At 36.3% G+C, this 12,717-nt stretch overlaps 1 protein-coding gene across 1 annotated transcript in view; it reads left to right on the plus strand.

The window, feature by feature from the left end:
- Window positions 1–117: 117 nt before the first annotated feature.
- LOC108575282 (protein scarlet-like) overlaps window positions 118–12,717 on the plus strand; it is a 24,029-nt gene continuing 11,429 nt past the window's right edge. The window contains exons 1-8 of the mRNA XM_017938038.1: window positions 118–143; window positions 3,745–3,769; window positions 5,761–5,926; window positions 6,018–6,066; window positions 7,475–7,524; window positions 8,750–8,883; window positions 10,579–10,731; window positions 11,680–11,918. Of these exons, the coding sequence (XP_017793527.1) occupies window positions 118–143; window positions 3,745–3,769; window positions 5,761–5,926; window positions 6,018–6,066; window positions 7,475–7,524; window positions 8,750–8,883; window positions 10,579–10,731; window positions 11,680–11,918 (842 nt within the window). The remainder of the gene's footprint in view (window positions 144–3,744; window positions 3,770–5,760; window positions 5,927–6,017; window positions 6,067–7,474; window positions 7,525–8,749; window positions 8,884–10,578; window positions 10,732–11,679; window positions 11,919–12,717) is intronic.

The raw sequence follows: 12,717 nt of genomic DNA on the forward strand, positions 1-12,717 counted from the left end.
TAGTTTGTAAGAAAATTATCACCGATTTTGCTGAAATTTTGCTGGATGGTAGTTCGCGAAGAAATAGGGGATACGTGTTTTTTTATATTGACAATCGAGCACCGTGAAGGGGTGAAAATGGCCGTTGAAGTTGTGAGAGTTGCGTAGGTTGGTCGAAGTTGGGGGTAGTAAGTGTGTTTTGTATGATATCTCGGAAACTATTGGAGATAGAGGAGCAGTGTAAATTGAGAAATTTTGTATTTTTTAGTGATAAATTTGAAAAATAAGAAATAAAAGGACGTTCGAGGTAAACATGTTTATTATTCTCATTTCTTAGGACGATTTTCATCTTTTCGAAGTGGGCGGTTGCTGGTAAAAAAAAAAAATAGGTGTTAAATATTGTTTTTGGTACTACTCTGTACCAAAGTTTCCCTTGTTGAGAAAGTGTTCGCGATGACCAACCAAATCTAGAGTCCATTTCTATGATTCACTCTTGTTTTCGACAACTTTCTCGTGCGTTACTCATCCAAATTTTAAACTACCTCGAACCCTTATTGTTAGTCACCGATCCCTCCTGTCTTAGTCCGTAAGTTACACACAGGGTGAACCACCTAACGAGATCACCTTAGAGTACATTATTCTGTTACCAGTGGATTATTGAACCCTTTTTTTTTATGTCGCATAATATGGCTCAAACATTATTTTCAAAATTTTCAAGATCACCCTCAATTTTTGATAGACAAACCTACAATTTTTCTACGTCCATCTTTTAGTGTATTTTCACACGAATTTGGCACGCATCATAAAATATCTCTTTCTCCGTCTGAATTAAAGGAAGAGTAGCCTAACGAAAAAGTATCCCAAAAATGTCCAATAAAAGAAAGTGCAAATCCCATAGAAAAAATAGAACAAAATAGAGATATAAACTGGAAAATTGTACGTTCCTTGATCCTTAGAAAATAAAGAAGAATATTGTAGGGGTGAATATCGGTGTTCTGGATCGCCTGTTGGTGATCCCGCCAACTCGTTAAGTCACGATTTTAATTAGCTTCAATTCTTGAGCTCAGCCTGCTCCGAGGGCGGAAAATCGAGGTGTTGATTGGTTAGACGAGGCTGGGATCGGGTTTGTTAAACTTCCTGTTGTTTTAGGGGCAACTTGATCTCGGATCCTGTGTAGCATGTAATAGGTTAGGCGAACGAGGCTTTGAGGATAATTGGAAGGTTAACATAACGGCAGTCAGATTAGACCATTTCGTGAATAGTATTTTATTTCCACTCTATTCAGGCTTTTCCATTCACGATACGTGTAACAGCATTTTGTTGTTTTCAAACAGTTCCTCTATTTTTTTTTCCGCCTGCAGTCTTTTGTTCGAATTGTTCTCGATTATCGATACAGCGTCCCACAGGAAGTTGAAACATTAATTGCAGTTTGAAAACCAATCACGTTTACATCACATGTTTCTCCCTCCCCCCCTTTTTTTATTATAAATACCGTATATAAAATCGTTTTCAAATTTTCTTCCTTTAATTCCTGGGATTTTTATGTGACAGAACGGAGAACGTGTTACTGCTCGAACGGGAATTATCGCTGTGTTGTTCGCGATGGAAATGAAGTAATTGTTGAATTTTGCGATCGATATTTTGATCAGATGAATTTTTATATTTTATCGTCTTAACTCTTTCATTATTATTGGCGCTTAATATTGGAGCCAGTTGATGCACTTCGACCTTAATTTCATACTTAATTTTATCCATTACGCACTTCCATCTTAGTCTAATAAATCAAAGTTTGAAAGTATATCGCCAAAAGAAAAAAATTTGCATTTGTGGTTAAAAATTTACTGTCTGTCATCCGCGTTACGCGATGAAATTTTCTGTAGCGAAAGTGTTAACGATAAAGAGTTAATACGAAAGTGAACTTTGAAGTAAATAAATGAAAAATGGTAGAATTATTTGTCGAGACTGTAATATTATTGATTTTCCATCTTCTTCGCGGGGTAAAACACAGTCAGCAAAAAAGAAAACACGGTATACGTGGTGAAAAGCAGCCTAAGCACAGCGTACATTGTCCAATCCGCGGTGGAATGCGTTAAAGCCGTCTTTCAGTCGCATAATCCTTCCACTGTTTCCATCGGTGCGTTCGTCGCCCAGCTCTTTCGTTGTGTAACTGCATGTCGTTGCATATAAGTCACACAGTTGCCTCTTCCTCCGCAAAACCACTCGCGATGGTGTCGTATTGTGGTGATCACCGTTCTCCTCCGGTTACTACAACCTAGTCAATCGAAGCTGTTTCGATCCTCATCTTCAGTCAGTCAGAACGTGGCCAGCTGAAGCCACGAGTCGTTCAACTGCTCTGCAAAGCGTTCGTAGAACCGTTGTTGATTATTGCGATGAATATCAAAAGTTCAAGTGCTCTTCGAAGTGTTCTTAAAGTCATCGTAAATTATTGCAGTGAATTTGAAAAATTTAGCTGGTCTTCAAAGTGTTTTTGAAACCACTGTAGGTTACTTCAGTGAATTTCAAAAATTCAAGTGCTCTTCGAAGTGTTCTTAAAGTCACCATAAATTATTCCGGTGAATTTCAAAAATTCAAGTGCTTCTGGAAGTGTTCCTAAAGTCACCGTGGGTTATTGAAGCGAATTTCAAAAATTCAAGTGCTTCTGAAAGTGTTCCTAAAGTCACCGTGGGTTATTGAAGCGAATTTCAAAAATTCAAGTGCTTCTGAAAGTGTTCCTAAAGTCACCGTGGGTTATTGAAGCGAATTTCAAAAATTCAAGTGCTTCTGAAAGTGTTCCTAAAGTCACCGTGGGTTATTGAAGCGAATTTCAAAAATTCAAGTGCTTTGAATTTCAAAAATTCATGTGCTCTTCGAAGTGTTCTTAAAGTCACCATAAATTATTCCAGCGAATTTCCAAAATTCAACTGCTCTTCGAAGTGTTCTTAAAGTCACCATAAATTATTCCAGTGAATCTCAGAAATTTTATCGATCTTCAAAGTATTTTTGAAACCACTATATGATATTTCAGCGAATTTCAAAAATTCAAGTGCCCTTCGAAGTGTTCTTAAAGTCACCATAAATTATCGCGGTGAATTTCAAAAATTCTATCGATTTTCAGAGTGTTCTTAAAATCACCGCAGGTTATTCCAGTGAATTTAAAAAATTCCAGTGCTTTTGACCACTGTATCAGCGAATCTTAAAAAGTTTATCTTAGAAACAAAGAAGAAGTATAGTTTCGTCAAGAGTAATGGATCCTTCGACAAGTGTCTCTTATGCAGAGCTTCTTCTGATTGTGAATGAAGGTGTTGCGTAGTAGCCCGTTGTGCGTCTTCTATAGCATCTCTAGAGTGTTTATTTGCGTCACGAATTATAAGAATTGATTGAAATTGTGAGAAGCTTCGTTTGCACCTTGACTCTGAGATTATAGTCTCAAGCTTCGATTGCACCTTGACTCTGTGTCTATAGTCTGAAGCTTCGATTGCACCTTGACTCTGAAACTATAGCCTGAATTATCAGAATTGGTTGAAATTCTGAGAAGTTTCGATTGCACCTTGACTCTGAAACTATAGTCTGAATTATCTGGAGTTAATCAAAATTGTGAGAAGTTTTTTCGCGCCTTGACTCAGACTATAGCCTAAAATATCTGAGTGGATGAAAATTGTGAAAAGCTTCATTTGCGCCTCGACTCTAAGTAATCTAGGATCTTCATCAAATATAATAATTCGCGAGTGATTACATTTTTTGTTCACGTTTTCCCGAACTCGCGAGGATGCTCTTCTACGACACAATGACTGTGAGTACACGAAGAATCTGTTTAATAAACGAACAGTACAGAAGCACGCATCGTCATTGCTCCGATAAGGAAGTCCAAAAGAGTTGTAAAATTAGAATTGACACATGGTGTCTCACAGCTAAAAATAATACTAATATCTCTCGTAAAAGAAGTCCAAAAATACTTCGATAAGATTGCAAAGATAATACTCTTCTGTTTCGAAACGATTCACGATTACAAATCGACTGCAAATCGCGTGTAAAAAAAGCTTCACCATGTTCCCCCGAATGAAAATTCACAGTTTCGTCTAATCACAACGATCTACCGTCACTTTTTGCAAAGGAAATTTCTTCTCTTGGCTAAGGGAGATATTGAGGCGTTTTCCTTTCCATTGAAAGATTTGCGGTTTGTTGCTTGCGCGTATCTAGGTCTCACGTGATAGTGTCGCTTTATAAGATTCCTCGCGGGACGCTTTGTCGAAGCAGTTTTCAACAAACCCCTTACTTCAAGTGTCTAGACGCGATAAATTTTGTAAATTTGTCGATTTACTCTCGAGGTAAATTAACTTATCCGAATCTTACGCGTGATTCTAATAGAAAACAAAATTGACTGAAATCAGAAGTAATTTTAAATAAAAAAAAAAGTATCTTTCGAAATTATTTCCAAGAACTAAGAATGTACAGGGTGTCCAGTAAACCGTACCAAAACCAACAAGAAAGCGATTCCTTGTAAAATAAGTAGATAAAAAATGTAAAATAAGCAATCCAAAAAATTTCATTCTATATTTTCTGTTTATTCCTTTTCTTTTTATTGCAAGCAATCCAAAATATTTAATTCCACATTTTTTATTTATTCCTTTTCATTATAAGCAATCCGAAGCATTTCATTCTACGTTTTTTATTTATTCCTTTTTATTACGAGCAGTCCAAAGCATTTCATTCCACATTCTTTATTTATTTTTTTCTCCAAGAAATCACTTTTTTGTCGATCGCATTCGCGAAGAATGTGTTTTTTCCGCAACTGAATCGATTAAGATGCGTCGATCTAAGATCGATCGTTTAGTGACTTACATAAACAGCACGATTACGCTACTTGGTCCAACATGGCGACACAAGACGGACCAGTACTTTATGTAATCGTTGACCTACAGGCACAACCAGTCGGATAGTATCTGTGGAAGGGCTTCGATTAGCGTTGCAACGAGGATTCTTGTATAACTACGTGCTCATTACGAACGTAACCTTCGATGTGTTTCTATTTTCATTTTTCGCGCATTTTACCCGTGATTCATGGGTTGCGTTAACGATATCCATTTTCGAAAACACGGAAATCGCATCGGAAGTTCCGGGAGACATTACATCGATTTCGTTTCTGCCTCTGTTCGCTCGTATTTTTTTTTTATTTTCGTAATTACCACGCGTTTCGCAGCATATATTTCACGTTTTCAATTCGAGATACTTTTAGCGCGAGCAAATGTTGCGATTTTACTGTCGAATTTAAATCATTTTCGTTCCTTTTTTTATTTTCGACGACAAAAATTGTCGAGTTGAGTTTATTTCGCGGAAGAGTAGAGAAATTGAAAGTAATTACTTTTGTAGAGAATATTTGATAATTTTTTGTATCACGGCAAATTTTAGTAGAATACAGTTCTTTTTTATCCTTTGGAGAATTTCGAATTTCTGCTATCGTGTCTGTATTGTTTCGAAGCTTCGAATTAATGAAATTTCATCGATGGAATTGAGGATAATGCGAATTTAAAGTTGACAAGGTAAGATAAATCGAGCTTCTTTGATTTGTAAGGAGAGAAAATTGAAAATTATCGTGTTAGATTTGTCAAAACCTCACCGTACTACCCTAATTCGATCGAAACGAGCACAGTGACGAGTAACTCCTCGGGTAAAACAGGAATTCTATTTTTCTCGCTGCATAACCTATAAAATAAAAGAGACGACGGGACGAAAATTGAGAAGAGATGAATTGCTGTAGATGTAGAAAGGAGGAAACATTTGCAGATGAGACGCAGAGTGGAATATCCAACGTTGCAGACGAACATACCGAAGGATTTGTGTCTAACTTGGAGGAACATATCGTACACGATCGAGAAGAAGGCAAATGGCGGCAGTTTTCGAGCGATTTTCGGTTTGCAACGGACCGAATTCGTTCGACTGCTCAATGGAGGTACATTGAAGAACGTGAACAATGTCAGGGCAGACATAATCCAGAAAAATTCTTAATAAATTTCAAGATTAATTCTCTGTTTTACTTCTAGTCAGTGGTATAGTTAATTCCGGGATGTTGATGGCGATCATGGGACCAAGGTAACACTGGAGAACGCTACTCTAACCCCGGAATACTAATTAAATTGATCGAAAAATTTCTATCTCGAGTAGATAGAATTTTCCTCGAAATTTTTCCAATTTTAACTTTCAGTGTTTTGAGACCATCAGAGTACCGTATAAAAAATACACAAATACACAGGGTGCAGAAATAAAAATTACCTCAACATTTTTCTTGCATTCGCGTGGTCCCAAAAATTTTTCGTTTCTACTTAAATTAATCGAAAATTTGAATTTTAAGTTGATAAACCTTTCCTCGAAATTTTTCCAATTTTAATATTTTAATATTCCAAGAATATTAGAGCAAATTAACCCTTTGCACTCGGAGGTAATTTTGCTGTAGAAAAGGTTACAAAGCGGATCTTTGAAATTTTTTCAAACTAACGTAGAAATAAAGTATACTATTTTATTTAAATATTCAATGTATTCGTTATTTCACTGTGGTGAAGAAATTTACGGAGGCCCATAGATCTGTTCTCTGTCTCCGTTAATTGTTTAATGTCGCTTCTCAGTCACCACTCGATTGCAGAGGGTTAATATATACGGTGGGGCACTAAAAATTACCTTACTATGTGAATAATGAAACTATTTTTCAAATTCTAATAACTCTTACCAAAAAAGAAATTCTTTTAAATTCGCATGTTCCCAGAAACATTCAAAGTGTCAATTTTTATCACCTCACCCTGTACAGTGTGCTCCATAAAAATTGTTCACTTCCAATTAAATTAATGGAAAAATTTTCATTTTGAGTAGACAAATATTTTCCCGAAATTTTTCCAATTTCAATATTTCAATATTCCAAGAATGTTACAGCGAATTAATACACAAGGTGGAGGCGCTAAAAATCACCTCACTGCGTGACTAAGAGAAATATTTCTCCAATTCTGATAACTCTTACCAAAGGAAACAAAAAATTCTCTCGAATTCACATGTTCCAAAAAAGGAAAAAAAATTCAAAGTGGCAATTTTTATTACCTCACCCCGTACAAGAGCGTGCTCGGATGGAAAACAGTTCACTTTCGGGGCATTTGGACCTCCGCTAGACGAAATAGATTCGAGGATCGTTAAATATCCAATTGGCGCGTTACCAACGTTTACATCAAGCGAACGTTACGCTGTACTTACAACGGAAGATGGCTCCCGCTTAACGTTTCCGGATTAAGATTTTAACGTTCCGTTTTTCTACCCGGAGCCGGCGGAACAGTTTGCTGATGCGTTTAATATTACAGTCTGCGCGGGGTTAGGCGGAGATAAAATTGGATGTTCGTAGCGCGGCTCGTGAAAATTACCAGTGCTTAGTATTCCGGGGTTAATTGTTTCTAGCGTGGCGGTGCCACGGAGTGGAGGGACGGGTTTTTCCCCTCGGTGAAAGAACTTCTCGCTTTTGCAGCGGCGCCGGGAAAACTACTCTGCTCGCGACGATCAGCCGCCGCGTGAAAGGTTCATACGTCTCTTTCTTCTACCCTTTAATCCCAACACGACACAATGAGACACTGTTCTCTTCTTTCTTTCTTTCTCAGCGAAGTTGGAGAAATTAATTAGAAGAATTTTCTTCTCTTTTTTTTCGTCGATTTTTCAATTTGGCTCGGTTTGGCGATTACTTTGTCGGATAGTTTGGTGTGATTTATCAGTCTGGTAGTAGTGTTTTCACCGTATTTTTAAGTAAAGTTGGAGAAATTAATTAGAAGAATTTTCTTTTTTTTTTTTTCAATATTTCAATTTGCCTCGGTTTGACGATTACTTTGTTTGATAGTTTGATCTGATTTAACAGTTACATGGTAGTGGTAGGAACATATACAATGAGACACTGTTCTTTTTTTTTTTAAATAAAGTTGGAGAAATTAATTAGAAGAATTTTCTTTTTTTTTTCGATTTTTCAGTTTGTAGATTTGGCTCGGTTTGGCGATTACTTTGTCGGATAGTTTGGTGTGATTTATCAGTCTGGTAGTAGTGTTTTCACCGTATTTTTAAGCAAAGTTGGAGAAATTAATTAGAAGAATTTTCTTCTTTTTTTTCGATTTGTAGATTTGGCTTGGTTTGATGGGTACTTTGTTGGATAGTTTGGTGTGATTTATCAATCTAATAGTAATGTTTTCTTAAGTGAAGTTGGAGAATTGTTTTCTTTTTTTTACGATTTTTATCTTTGGTTAGGTTTGATGATTATTTATCAGTGAAACGGGAATTCGTTTTGCATCATTGATTATACAGAGTGCCTCGTGCAACTGGGTGCTACATATATCTGTAATTCGGAAGGTATTACCAAAATGTAGAACACACAAAATCGTTTAATTTTCATTTCGAAAACATTTCTCTATCTCTAACCCTTTCAAAGATGCAATTTCGCCCAATTTTCTGAAACACTCTACACATTCCAGCTATTAAATTAGCTATAAAAATTAAAGATAGAGGCACCAGTGACAGAACAAATAGCAGCTATTTAAAATCTATACCTGAATAATTGTATAAATACATTTGATAATTCTTCTTTGAGTTCTAAAATTACTGCATTGGTCGTGTATAAATTTCGAAAATTCGATAGTTTCAAGATAGTTTGCATTAAATTTGTCAGAAATTTAGAAGCACTGGTTCCGCAACTTTTACAATTTTCATTATTTCACGAGGGAAAAAGGGAGAGATTTTTGAGCAATGCATTTTCGATCGATAGGCGAAGCGACAGGTGACATCCTGCTAAATGGGAAGGCTATCGATACCGGCCAAATGATAAGGATATCGGGGTTCGTTCCGCAAACGGATCTGGCAGTCGAATCGTTGACAGTCCAGGAGCACATGGAATTCATGGTTGGTTCAATTAGAATGCTCTAATTAACCCTTTCACGGCTTCCCAGTCTCCTTCGATTTTCCAATTCTGTTCCCTGTTTCTCCAACAATATCTCCGCTTTCACCAAAAATATTCGAAATTTCACCGATGTACTCCAATAATGAAATTTAAAAAATCACAAAAAAATTGCAATAATAAAATTCCGAATAGAGCACGAAAAATTTCACCATGAGAAGGAAATTTTATCTAATAACAATCCTCCGCTTTCGACAAAAATATTCGAAATTTCACCGATGTACTCCAATAATGAAATTTAAAAAATCACAAAAAATTGCAATAATAAAATTCCGAATAGAGCACGAAAAGTTTCACCGTGAAAAGGAAATTTTATCAAATAACAATCCTCCGCTTTCGACAAAAATATTCGAAATTTCACCGAGGTACTCCAACAATAAAATTCAAAAAATTGCAATAATAATATTTTAAAAAGAACACAAGAAATTCCACCGTAAAAACCGTTTTATTAAATAAACAAAATTATCGGTAATGTCTGTCAACGCGAAAATTCCTCATTTTTCGTTTCTAACTGAAAATGAATTTTTCCCAATATTGGAAAATTCTTTTACCGAAAGAAATATCGAGTACCGTGTCTATTATAGCGGCGTTGAAATTGCTCCTTTGATATATTTCGCCGCTGATAAATGCCATAACTCATTTTCGACTAATCACTCTGGCTTCGAACGGCAGCGACGATCGATCTCGGAAAAATTGTACGTCGATCGAATTGCGGATAACTAGAAGCATGTGGACGTTTATGGGACAGTGGTTCACGGTTGAACGAGTCGAATAATCGTTGGACAAACTCGTGTCGATCGGCAGTTAGTGGCTTAAATAATTGCATTTTATTCGCGAACGAATAGGCCGGCTTGTGTACTCGAGATCAATAAGTGATTGATATCGCGTAGATAATCGGTGACACGTTCTGTAATGGGAGAACGTTACGTAGACCTGATATCTGTACTTTTCAATTCACTTGTAGGTAATCGAACGGTGATTTCTTTATAATCTTTACTTATTTTTTTTTTTTTTTTTAATTATTTAAACGAAGGAAATAATTATTCGTTGCTGTGTTTTAATTAGCGAATCTGGAGAGGAAAATACGATTTCTTTGAAGAAAGAAAGAAATTAAATTTTTATTATAAAATTGTTGAACATAATGATAATAACGAAAATGCAAATTATACTATAATGTATATGTAACATTGAAATTTTATCAATAAATTTTAAAGCTCAAATCTTAAAAAAGTTATCTGAGAAATTGAACGAATTGATAAAAATATTTACACAAGCAAAGTTATAGTGGTCACATTTTTTTAATAGTATCCTTAAGTATAATCTCTGAGGAATATATTCAGGTAGAAATTTAGTTATAGATACACTTGGTAATTTTTCATTGGAAAATGAAAATTTTGAACGTGAACCCTTTTTGCAAATTTTTCAAAGCGTGCCTTTTATGCGAATTTTCAAAAATTAACCCCTTTTTGCGTGTAATCTGCATGAAAATCTCCTCCTTGCGAACCTCGTGTCCAATTTTCCTCGGGAACGCTCCACCAATGCTCATCGACCTATCATCGTCAATTAACTCGTTTAACGTTTCGGGAACGGATTGAATTTCGGGCCCATTAAAACTTGGCGATTGTTCTGGCATGATCAAGGCGTGCATGAAAATGGACAGGAGGCTGTGGGCGAATGTCAGACGGCAACGAATAACGACGCTGCTCGCTGAACTCGGTCTTGGAAAATGCGCCAGCTCAAAATTGTCCACCCTGTCCGGCGGCGAGAGGAAACGCGTCACGTTAGCTGTTCAAGTAAGCTCTAGAAATTAGCGAACGGTGATTTTCTGTCGATTTAGGCTGATTCCGGTTGATTAATGGATTTACGATTGAACGCGCGAGAACTGTTGAGAGTCTGATGAGAGATTAATGATGGAATCTTGGTTTGATGATGATCGATAAGAGTGTGATGTTGTTAATTAATCGACGCGTCTCTATTGATTGATAAATGTGGTTGGTTGATGTGGTGTTGTGTTAGGATGAGATTGATAGTGATGTGTAGAGGATGAAGTAAGCGGTGATTCGTGGGGAATGAGTGAATATTGTGTGAATTTGTGGTTTGTGGAAATGTTGTTGATTTATTTTGAGGTGTTTTTTTGTGGAATTTGGAAGCTTAGAAATTTAAAGGTTGAGAGGATCGAAGATTCAATTATTTGAGGAGTGAAATGTTTAAAGACTCAAATACTCAAGTACTCAAAGGTTCAAAGGTTGAAAGATTGAGGGATTCATATTTACTCAAACATTTAAGGGTTCAGAAATTCAAAGACTGAAACACTCAAAAACTCAAAGATTGGAATACTCAAAGACTCAAAGTCTCAAAAACGCAGACTTAAAGACTGAAGCACTCAAAAATTTAGACACTGGAAAACTGAAAGACTCAAAGGCTCAAAAACCGAAAGACTCAAACACTTAAAAATTCAGAGACCGAAAAATTAAAAGACTCAAGGGCTCAAAAGCTCAAAGACTCAAGACCAAATAAACTACCTTAAATTTTCCATGATCATACTAACTCATTCTATGAACGTTGATTTTCTAAGCTTTCCTCTTAAATCCCCAAATGGCACCCTCGAAGTATCTCAATTACATTTGCACGCACTTATACTGTATCCCGAAGAAACGAAACCTTTGTCACACGATTCACGTGCATTCTGACACACAGTTTCCTTAATACGAAATACAACATAGGGTAGAAAATTTTTCTAGCTACTCACCGAGCCAAGTATTCTCTTTTGTGACGAACCAACCACGGGTTTGGACAGTTACGGGGCGATGACTGTTGTGAAGACACTCAGAGAGCTAGCTGCCAGCGGAAGAATAGTCATTTGCTCGTTGCACCAACCTGCTTCCGGTTTGCTGGACATCTTTCACGAGGTCCTCTTGCTCACAGGTGGCAGAGTCGCTTTTCAGGGCTCGTCTGTTGGCGCCACAGAATTTTTTGATAGGTTCGAAGGACTATTTATATTTTTATCCAATTTTTAGGTGAATTTTTAATTGCTTTTAGAAATAGGAATTAGTTAATAATTTTTTAATCTCATGGACCGTTAATATTTTAATATTGTTTCACTTAAATTATTTTGGGAAATAAGAATTAGTTAGTAATTTCTTAATCTTATGGAAGAATAATATTTTTGAATATTGTTTTAAGCGAAATTATTTTTGAAACTCTTCCCTTCGTGTTGAAAATGTTGTCGGATATAAAAATCGAGTCACGGTAAAAGGATTTTTGCGTCAGCCATACCTAGGTGACGTGACCTTTCACGAGAAACTGGTGTCCAGCCATATTTCGGTGACGTGGTTTCCTTGAAAATACACATGTCACCTATTTTTTGGTAACACGACGATCAGCCTGGTAGTTTGGTCTAGTAGAGCGAAATATAATCAATAAATTTACAATGAAAAATACCCATAGTACTTTTGCGACATTTTATAAATTCGCGCTTTATTAAGTAGAAATTTAAAAGTCGGGAATATTTTTCCCAAAAATTTTACAACCGACCTAAAATATTATGTAAATTCTCTACAAGAGTCAGTAAGTTTGGATTCTACAAGTGACAGTATAGATGGTCCTACGCCTAGGTCTGCGTCATTGCTGCGCCCATGTTATCTCGCTTGCAGTTAGTCAAGCGTGTAACGCTCCACCAGTCGGTTTCCTTTACGAGATTTCACGGCTCGACAAATCATAATAGAAAAATATAATTTCTTTAATTTTACTTTTTTTCATCTGGAATTTTTTTTAACATG

The sequence above is a fragment of the Habropoda laboriosa genome, unplaced genomic scaffold, assembly GCF_001263275.1.
Source record: "Habropoda laboriosa isolate 0110345459 unplaced genomic scaffold, ASM126327v1 scaffold244, whole genome shotgun sequence".
Classification (NCBI taxonomy): domain Eukaryota; kingdom Metazoa; phylum Arthropoda; class Insecta; order Hymenoptera; family Apidae; genus Habropoda; species Habropoda laboriosa.